At 47.5% G+C, this 10,480-nt stretch overlaps 1 protein-coding gene across 5 annotated transcripts in view; it reads left to right on the forward strand.

The window, feature by feature from the left end:
• The window catches only part of BCKDK (branched chain keto acid dehydrogenase kinase), a 28,588-nt gene extending 21,715 nt beyond the window's left edge, over positions 1 to 6,873 (forward strand). For 4 of the 5 annotated variants that reach the window (XM_053258784.1, XM_053258787.1, XM_053258785.1 and 1 more), the window contains exons 10-14: positions 1,277 to 1,350; positions 2,056 to 2,184; positions 3,536 to 3,625; positions 4,030 to 4,191; positions 5,761 to 6,873. In XM_053258784.1, the coding sequence (XP_053114759.1) occupies positions 1,277 to 1,350; positions 2,056 to 2,184; positions 3,536 to 3,625; positions 4,030 to 4,191; positions 5,761 to 5,905 (600 nt within the window). In that variant the 3' untranslated portion in view covers positions 5,906 to 6,873. Of the gene's footprint in view, positions 1 to 1,276; positions 1,351 to 2,055; positions 2,185 to 3,535; positions 3,626 to 4,029; positions 4,196 to 5,760 lie in introns of those variants that run through there. The other variant, XM_053258788.1, reaches the window with a different exon arrangement.
• The last annotated feature ends 3,607 nt before the right edge of the window (positions 6,874 to 10,480 follow it).

Consider the following 10,480-nt stretch of genomic DNA (forward strand, 5'->3'; position numbering starts at 1 on the left):
TGGGATCCAGAAAATACTTGTATGGAGTTCTGTTGGCAGCTTTAAAAGTTCCCTCTCTCAAAAAGAGAGAGATTACAAAACAAAAACTGCCTGCCCAGAATTCCCATCACAATCTGCTTAGTCCACTAGTTAAAAACTAAGCAATGAGTAAGTGGCATGCCAAAAAGGAGGGCCAGAAGTGTGTTTAATAATACATTTAAGAATAATAATACAACTAGGGAAAGAGTAGAGTGGGAATGAAATAATTCTCAAGACACTCGAGAGCCCTAGTTGCAGGCCAGGGGATATGCATCTTCCGTAGCTGCTGCTTTATATTAAACTAGTAATTTTAAGCCCATTAAATTAACGGGCGCTAGTAGACCTTCCCCCTCCCCTTCCCCACCTCTGTAAGTCTTGCTCGCTTTGCCGTGCCTGCTCCAGCCGGACCTCCCGGGAAACAGAAAGCAGCGAGTGTGTCTCAGGCTGGTGGTTGCTACTGCTGTTGCAGCTTCTGTTGCTTCTGGGCTAGTCGCGCCCGGGCTGGACTCGTCCCCTCTCCCGGACTCGCCGCCGCCGTTTTTCTTCTCCCGGCGGTCGGGCCGAATCTGCCCCCGTCGTCTTTTCTATTCCTGCGGCTGGCCCGCAACGACCTGGGTTTGAGTGTGTGTGTGTGTGTGTGTTTTATTTTTTCGCTATGTTGGCTTTTGGGCGGCTGGTGGGGGGGTGGACCATGGCTGCTGCTGGCGTCTCTGATCGTCTTCGGTCGGTTTGGGGTGGGGGCAGGCATCGGCTGGGGCCGTTGTTCTTGCTATGTGTTTCCCGTGGCTGTGTGTGCTTTTTAAGTATCTGTTGCGGCCGCCAACATGGCTGCCTGGTCCCTGCCGCCGCCGCCTTTCCCTGCCCCGTGTCTTTCCCTGCTCCCTTCTCCCGATCCGGAAGCCCACATGGCCACCGTGTCCCTGCGGCCGAGAAAGACACGGGCAGGGACACCGGATTACACTCAAGGGCTTTATTATAGAGGATTTGTGCCAAAGAGGACTTGCACTTTACAGAGCTTTTGCAGTTGTATACATTCATTGATTGGTCCTCTAAAAGATTAATATGCTCAAATTAATTGAACAATCAGCCAGAAAGATGTTTAATTTAGTAAGTTAGCCCTAGTTTGGGATCATTGTGGGGTAAAGCAGGAATGAGCAAGTTCTAGATCTAAATGGTACACTGCCAGGTCAATCTCTCTCTCTCAATCTCAGTCTTTCTCAATCTCAATATCAATCTCTCTCTCTCCATCCTCCTGCAGCCAGACTTTGTTGGGATCATCTGCACTCGCCTGTCTCCAAAGAAAATAATTGAGAAATGGGTTGATTTTGCAAGGTATGAACTGCTGTTTTGGTTTCTACAAGGAGACTGTTACACTTGTAGTGATGTGTGCGGTGGTCTGTGACTCCCCCTTGTGGCCATATTTTGAAGTTCCACTTTCTGTATTCTTTTGTTTTCCTTAAGGGGGGGTGTAATGTCGACCACAATTGCTGTTTTATTAGTTTGCAATCTATTAGAGTCATGATTGTAAGGTAAAATAGATTATATATTTTTATTCTTGTAAATATTTTTAAAATATTTAGTTTTCATGATTAAAATAAATGATTAAATACTACCCAGACTTTATACAGATGGCTGTTTGTAAGACTTACCATCAGCTTTGCTGCAGAGTGCTTAAATAAGAATTGTAAGACATGGCACCCTGAATCAAAGTCCTTCTTAAATAAGGCCTGGTGTGCCCCCCCCCCTTCGGAGAAAGCCTTCCCTTAGACGAGAGACTCTTTGGGATGGAGGCTAAACACATGGGGTGCACTTTATTGCAAGGGAGCAGTCCCACAGCTCCAGCTTACCATTTTCTCAGAGTCAATTGTGAACTCCAAGTTGCACCCACCTATGGGGAGGACTTGGAGAAAACCCACCAAGCCCAGTTAAGTGAGCCTGTGCTTGGCCCTGCAGCTCAATTCCAAGGCCGCCTGTTCCAGAGTAACCTACTGAAGCTATGCCTGTGCTTATCCTGTCTCATCTTTCCTCCCTTCATAGGCGCCTGTGTGAGCACAAGTATGGGAATGCCCCGCGGGTGCGGATCAATGGGCATGTGGCCGCCCGCTTCCCTTTCATCCCCATGCCTCTTGACTACATCCTTCCGGAGTTACTCAAGAATGCCATGCGGTGAGCAGCCCATTTATCTGTTTCCCCTTTGTGGAGGTGAGAAGTAAGTGGCATCCATGGGGGACATGGGAGATGGAACTTTCCCCTCCAAAGACCCACAGCTTTGATCTATCCCATTCTTAGCTTTTTCAAAAGGGCAACTGGGTACCGAGTCCTGCTGCCTTAGGGTGCATGCTTTGGGGTGGGGCTTGCTTCCCAATGAGGAAGTAGACACGGATGGAGTGGTGAAATAATGGGCATTTGAAACGAATGACCATCATGCAGAACTAGATTTTCTGCCCTGATCGCAAAATCCATACCGTAATGCACTAAGAGATCTGGTGGTGGTGGTAGTGGTGAGGCCTCTGGCCATGCCAGGCTTGGCTGCTTCCCTGTCACAGAAGGGCTGGGCAGTCAAAAGGACCTCTTGCTGCCATTCACGGAGCAACTTAGGTTTTACACAGTGGGCAGGCAAAGGCTAACGAAGGGATGAGGAAGGGTGTTGAAGAAGATGAAGTAGTAATATTCAGAAAATGAAAGTTGGAAGAGGCACCGCTTCAGGAGAATGTTGCGGGATGAGCGAGGCACAAGAAGCATTTGAATGAGAGGGAAAGGAAAACTGCAGAGACAATAGGCAGAGGTACATGTGGCCAGGAGTAAGTAAGTAAGCTTTATTTCGATCATAGACCAAACAATATAAAAACCATTACATAAAACCAGAACACATTTTACAAACAATATAGCAAAACCTTGCTGTTCTACAAGTGATCCCCTTGTTGAAATTAGACAGCAAAAAGTTGAAGTAAAATTCATCAGGATGACCAGGAAATTTTTCCAGAAGAGGAGAAATTAGTCTTGTGTGAGAATCCCTGTAGACATCACAATATGTGGGGAAGTTTCTATAGCACCAGAACCGCACGAACAGAATCAAGAGTTAAATGGTATCCCATTAAATCTTCCTTCCTGCACAGCCATAGGAAGAGCATTAAAACGAGCAAGTGTAAGGGCACATCTAAATTTGGGGACAAGTACGTTACCTAAATATTCTACTGGTTCAAAGTTGGTCGATTGATTCCCTATATAAATGTCAGTCCTAAAGCTGGCCACCTCCCACTTGCAATTTGATATCCAAGATACGTTGATTAATAACCCTCAGTGTTTGATCTGGTGTCCAGGAGTTGCAGAGTTTAGGAAGCAGAGGTTGACTTGAAATGACCTCCCAGAATGTTGGCTACAGACCTCTTGCAATGCAGGATTATACTTCAAGTCATTCTGGGGAGGGAAAAGGGTTTAGAACGACACCAAGTGGAGAGGTGTCAGAATGCTGCTAGAGTGGGAGGCAGCTTACTGAGGTCCTTGCTATTCATTTCAGAGCCACTATGGAGTCTCACATGGATACACCCTACAACGTGCCAGACATCGCCATCACCATCGCCAACAATGACATTGACCTGATCATAAGGTACGGCCTCTCCAAGGAGAGTTTAGCATCTCTTGTAGAGGGCTGAGGCTGCTACCACCATTGTGCTGTAGCTTGCCTGGATTTTATTTCTTGCAGTTGTATTCAATATGACTCAATATTACAAAGCTTCTGCTTTGCTTTTGTGCAAGAGGACTTGAAGCAGATGACAGTACAAGCCAATAAAGCACATCTCAAGGAGTTCCATAACACAGTTAGGCCATCTTGATGACGACGTGGCCGTCATTCGCATTCCATGGACACACCGTGATCCATGGGACTCTGCTGTTGGGGCAGACTACTGAAGACGTCCTTTCTCTGGCTGGGAATAGATCTGAGTATTGGGAGGTGAAAAGGAACAAAATACGGTCACTGGAATTGTGACGCGGGTGTCTTTCTCCCCACAGGATTTCAGACCGAGGGGCCGGAATCCCTCATGAACTTGTTGAGAAGGTGACTGACTATCACTTCACTACAGCTGAGGCGAGCACCCAGGACCCCCGCTTGAACACCCTCTTTGGGAACATGGTGGAAATGGGGAACAGTGCCCAGTCTGGGCCCATGCACGGGTGAGGACAAGGCACCCCTGGTGGGGAAGGCTGGAGATTGCAGCAGCCGCTCCGCCTAATGGTTGTGGTCCCAACTGAACCGTCTTCTAACATTCCACCAAGCATTGCCTACATGGTTTGCAGCCGTAAGGAGCAGAAACTGGCCGTGCTTTTTAAAAGTTGAGATTCTCAGGGTGCCACACACTGTTCTGATCACTAAAATTCCATGTTTGCCTTGTGCATCAGCAACTCACTCACAGCCCTAGCTCAGTCTTCTAAAAGTGCCTCCGGACACTTGGTCAAGTTGCAAGGATCATATTGTGAGTGGGAGACCCACACCAAAATGTGGCAGTGGGCGCACCTTCCTGGAGCAAGTCTCCTTGCACTCCGCGGTGCTGGTGTCTGAATAAATATGATCATACTGTTCATTTTCCTTTCCTCCCCTGCCCTGTTGCTTTGAATCCCCAAGGCAGGCATCCCATCTGGCTCCTGTTTCCCGATCCCCCTGTGCTTTCCCCATTCTGCCTCCAGCTTCTCTCTCTCTCTCCCCCCCTTCAAAGTGTATTTTGCACCCGCGCTTTAAATCCAAGTCCACTTTCCGATGGAAGGATGCTGGGCAGGAAGTGAGTGTCTCCAGGCACAGAGAGCCCTCCCTAGGAATCAAAACTCTCCCTTTAACTCTTTGGACTGACTTTCTCCAGGAAGCACACAATCGTTAAGAACATATAAGAACATAAGAACAGCCCTGCTGGATCAGGCCCAAGGCCCATCTAGTCCAGCATCCTGTTTCGCACAGTGGCCCACCAGATGCCTCTGGGAAGCCCATAGGCAAGAGGTAAGGGCATGCCCTCTCTCCTGCTGTTACTCCCCTGCAACCTCAGAGGCATCCTGCCTTTGAGGCTGGAGGTGGCCCACAGCCCTCCAACTAGTAGCCATTGATAGACCTCTCCTCCATGAAGTTATCCAAACCCCTCTTAAAGCCATCCAGGTTGTTAGCTGTCACCACATCTTGTGGCAGAGAATTCCACAAGTTGTTATGCGTTGTGTGAAAAAGTACTTCCGTATGTTGGTCCTAAATTTCCTGGCAATAAATTTCATGGGGTGACCCCTGGTTCTAGTGTTATGTGGGAGGGAGAAGAATTTCTCTCTCTCCACTTTCTCCACACCATGCATGATTTTATAGACCTCTATCATGTCTCCCCACAGTCGACTTTTTTCTAAACTAAAAAGCCCCAGGTGTTGTAGTCTTGCCTCATAAGAAAGGTGCTCTAGGCCCCGATTATCTCGGTTGCCCTCTTCTGCACCTTTTCCAGTTAAGCAGCGTGAACCATGAATAAGCAGTCACCCTCTACGAGTTTGGAGTGTGTGTGTGTGATTTGACCCCAGGGGAAAGGTGATTTTTAAAGATCCAAACTTCTGCATACCCAGTGCCCCTCCTCTGGCAGCAGATGACTCCCTTTTGTGCATGGGTGGTTTGATTGGCCTACTAGCCCCGAGTTCAGTATTTGAGAATAACAGACTCTTCCCTCCTGTCAGTTTCTCTGGAACAATCCCAACCCATCCATCCCTTTTTGTCTTTCTCTACCCCAGGTTTGGATTTGGGCTGCCCACCTCTCGCGCCTATGCTGAATACCTGGGAGGCTCCTTGTCTCTCCAGTCCCTGCAAGGGATTGGCACCGATGTGTATCTCCGCCTCAAGCACATTGATGGCAAAGAGGAAAGTTTCCGCATCTAGAAAGCTGCCTCTTGGTGGGCCAAGCCCCTCTCAGCGGCCGGAAGAAGCTTGAATACATGCTCCACCCAGTTCCGCATGGATACACTCGTTCTCCTATGAACTCCTCAGAATGTGCTATGCTGTGCTACGAAAGCTCTCTTCTCCTCCCCTGGAAAGGAGCAGGGGTCGTTTTTCTTTTTCCTGTGCAGGACATCATCATTGTCTCCTCCGGGTTCTTCCAGTTCTTTCTTTGGGCATGCTCTGTGGTAAGCCACAGATCTCTTGGACTCCAGATGGCGGAGAGAGGGCCTGTGGACAGATCTGTTCCTCCTTCCTAAATGGAACTATCGGAAGAAACAAAATGGCCCTGGGGTGCAGCAAGTTCAGTGTTTGCAGCCCCCCTGTACACACTGCCAACCCTACCCAGCCTCTTGTTCGTCCTGCATTCTGTTCCTTTCTGCTAATGGATACAAAGACATCAAGTGAGGGGAAAGCTTTTACTGTCGTGTGGACTGATCCCATTTGGCTCTCTCTCTTTTTCATCTGAAAGGGAAGACTTCCATGGCAGCCTGTGACACTGAAACATTTCCCCTTGTTACTTAACTCCTGGGGAAGGACTCACTTTATTGCACCCTGTTCAGGGAACCAAAAGCTACACAGCAGTCTTCAGGAAGAGAGGACTTTCTGTTGGGTACAGCACCCAAATGCCCTCATCTTGTGAGGAGAAGACTCTTGCAACACCAAGATGGGAGCTTTGCTGCCCATGGTGTGGATTCCAAAATGTCCTTCCTCTTCCCTAAATGATATTTTATTTCCGCCCTCCCCCTCAATCTTCCCATTGCCATTAATTGATTTTTTTTTAATTTCAGGGAGCAGGATGAGGGTGTTTTGCTCTCTGCTCCACACCTCTCTGCATTAGAGGATGGGGGAATCCCCCCCCCTTTTTTTTTTTGCTGTGATACTCCAATAAAAAAGGACAGATTCCAAAATCTGGCGCCTGCCTGCCTGTTTGTCTCATGGGAAGGTGGTACATTGGGTGGCAACAGAGAAAATAGGTCTGTGTGTGTGTGTCAGTTAGAATTTGGCCATGGAAGGGGTAGTGGTGGGTCTGGCTGAATCCTTGGTGAGGTGCAGTGTTCTCTAATTTTTTTCATCTGTGTGTGGAATTAGTTTTGTTCTGGGTGGCAGTATCAAGGCAATGTGTGCTCACAAGCATTCAGAGTGAGACCTTCCTGATTCAACGTGAGCAGGATGTAAGATTATCTGAGCAAACATTTTAAAAATGTGTCCGCTCAGCACATGCCTTGGAGCCCTGGTGAGGTACCTCTTTTATAGTGGCTATGGAGTACAGTATGTGCGTGCACATTGGGGTCCCTAAATCAGTGTTTCTCAATCAGTGTTACCCCGTCCAATGCACTGATGCAAGAGGAGCTCTCTTGCAGGAGACTGAATGTGCATCTAGTCTGTTTCCAGCAAGGCAAATACCCTCTGATATGACCGCAAGCAGGGGCTGAAGTTGACCCTCCCTGACAAGGCTCAAGCTTTATAATAAAGCTGCTGCCATCTTTTAAAAAACAAAACAAAACATTTTTTATATCCCGTTCTTCCTCCAAGGAGCCCAGAGCAGTGTACTACATACTTGAGTTTATTCTCACAACAACCCTGTGAAGTAGGTTAGGCTGAGAGATGCGTGACTGGCCCAGAGTCACCCAGCTAGTTTCATGGCTGAATGGGGATTTGAACTCGGGTCTCCCCGGTCCTAGTCCAGCACTTTAGCCACTACACCATGCTGGCCCCAATCTTGCAAGAAGGGCTGCTGCAGTTGTGGGATGCCCAATTGTGTGTGGTGTGAGAATCGACTGAAGGGTGTGTGGGAAGGGTGGAGGGTTGGGTTCCCACAGTATCCACCCAAATGCCTCCAGGAAGCACACAAGCAGGGCATGCAAATGGCGGCCATACCTCCTACTTGCCTTTCTCTGAGCAACTGTTCAGTGGTTTACTGCTTCTGAGCACGGAGGTTCCTTTTAGCTTTTATGGCTAACTAGTATTTTTCAGCCCGTTATAATAACGGGCGCTAGTTCCCCCCCTTTATTTCTTCTTCCTCCGTCCCCCCCACCTGATTAAGGGCCAAATCGGCCCAAACAATTGCTGCCACGGCCGCCGCCTGCCCGCCCTCCCAGCTGCCCAAGTCATCCTCACTGGCCCCGGCATCCAACTTCCCCGGCCCCGGTGTCCTCTTCCCTCCCGCCTCCCAGAGTGCCGCCCAGAGTGCCGTCCCCGCCGGCCAGATTGCTGCCCGCCCAGCCCCGGTGTCCTCTTCCCTCCCGCCTCCCAGAGTGCCGGCCGGCAGCAATAGAACTGGCCAGCATGGCCGCCTGGTGTTGGTGGTCGTGTCTCCCTCGGACTGTTCTGGGCATGCGCTTTGCGCATGCCCAGAACAGCCCAGGGAGACACGGACGCAGACCCCAGCGTTCGAAAGGCACGGACACTCACTTAGCGGATTATTATAGAGGATAACCATTGATAATACCTATCCTTCATGAAATAGATTAATCAGCTTTTTAAAACCCAATTTAGGCTAGTGGCTATGGCCATATATTGTGACAGCAAATCCTATGCATTACATGTGTGAAGACGTAGTTCTGTCTATCCTGAACATCCTGCCAATTGATTTAATTGGATCATTCCCATGTTCTAGTATTAGGAGAAAATACTAGAAGGAGAGGGAAACCTCTTTCGCCACACCATGAGGAATTTCATACACTTCTATCATGCCCCCTTCAGATAGGCCTAATCTTTAGTGTCTTCTTAGGCGGGGAGTTACTCCAGCCTCCTGTTCATTTTGGTTTTCCTCTTCTGCAACTTTTCCTGCTCTACGATATCTTCTTTAAGATGGGGTGAAGAAAATTATGCAAGATATTCCAAATATGGCTGCTCCACATAGATGTGTATATAAAGGCATTACAACATGAAGTTTTATTTTCAGTTTCCAACATAGACTTCACTTATCCCTTTTCTCAACTGTTTTTCGTGGAGTCACTTTTGTTGACCCTGTAGTCCAAAGATCTATTTTATGATTCGCCATCACCGTTCTGTTGCTTATTTTTGCAATCTGAAGAGATCCCTTGGAGCTTTTTGCTGCCTGCTTCGTTTTTCACTATCCTGAATAATTTGGTGTCATCCACGAATTTGACCGCTTTGTTGTTCACCTGAAAATCCAGATTATTTATGAACAAATTAAATTGCACCAATTCCAATCAGATTTTGAGGAAACCGTTTGCTCATTTGCTGCCATCATGTGAACTGGCTGTTCACTCTTACCCTTTGCTTCCTATTCTTTAACCAGTACAAATTATTATTAATAAATATTTTAAATATTAAAATAACTTAAAATCCATTGGTTTGGAGAGGCTTTTTAATGTGTTTTATTACAGCCCTGGTGGGTTTTTAATTTTAATTTAATTGTCTTTATTCTACATTGTTTTATTTTGTAAAATTTTATATTACTTTTATTCTATTGTTTTGAGCCATCCCAAGCAGTATTGTACTGGAGGGGCAGGATAGAAATATTTTTAATAATAATAATAATAATAATAATAAATGTCCATAGGAAGACACAAACACCCCCGCCTTATCCCATGACTACAAAGTTAGCTCAGATGCAGTGACTTGGTCCTACAACCTCCCCTCCTGTTTTGATAACAATTTTCATGCAAGAAAACAAAAAAAAACCCTTCCATTCTTTTAAGCCAGCAATCACCAGAACATCCTTTTTACATTTGATGTGTTTAACCCACAGTACTAGCTTTATTTGCACACAGTTCTGGTCTATGGTGAGACCACATTTGGAGTACTGTGTACCTTTTGGGTCCCCATATCTCAAAAACGATATTGTAGAACTGGGAAAGGTGCAGAAGAGGACAACCAAGACGATCGGAGCCTGGAGCACCTTCCTTACAAGGCAAGGCTAGAGCATCTGGGGCTTTTTATTTCAGAGAAGAGGCAACTACGGGGAGACATGATAGAGGTGTATAAAATTATGCATGGAGTAGAGAGAGTGGACAGAAATTTTTCTCCCTCTCTCACAACACCAGAAGAACCAGAGGTCATCCCATTAAACTGAAGGCTGGGAAATTTGGGACCTACAAAAGGAAGTACGCTTTCACATAATGCTTAATTATAACCTATGGAATTCTCTACCACGGGATGTGGTGATGGCCACTGGCTTGCATGGTTTTTAAAGGGGCTTAGACAAATTCATGGAGGACACGTCTATCCTTGGCTACTAGTCTGGTGTCTATGAGCCACCTCCGGCCTCAGAGGCAAGATGCCTCTCAGTGGAAGGCCTCTTCTTCTTCTTCCACCAAGGCTGGCAGCTGAGTTACCACTTGGTGCAAGCACCATCCACCACCCCTCCACTATGCTCACCACCTGAGTTGCTACTAGGCGCAAGAGTTGCCTGGCAGCTGGGTTGCTGCTGTGCCTGAGAGCACCTGCCGGCCCGCCCCTGAGCCCAGCAGTGGAGTGGCTGCTGGACGTAAGGGGGTGCTGCCTGCTGCTCCCTTCAATGTTCCCAGGAACTGCTGAGTGCATGGG

Source organism: Hemicordylus capensis, chromosome 6 (assembly GCF_027244095.1).
Source record: "Hemicordylus capensis ecotype Gifberg chromosome 6, rHemCap1.1.pri, whole genome shotgun sequence".
Lineage (NCBI taxonomy): Eukaryota > Metazoa > Chordata > Lepidosauria > Squamata > Cordylidae > Hemicordylus > Hemicordylus capensis.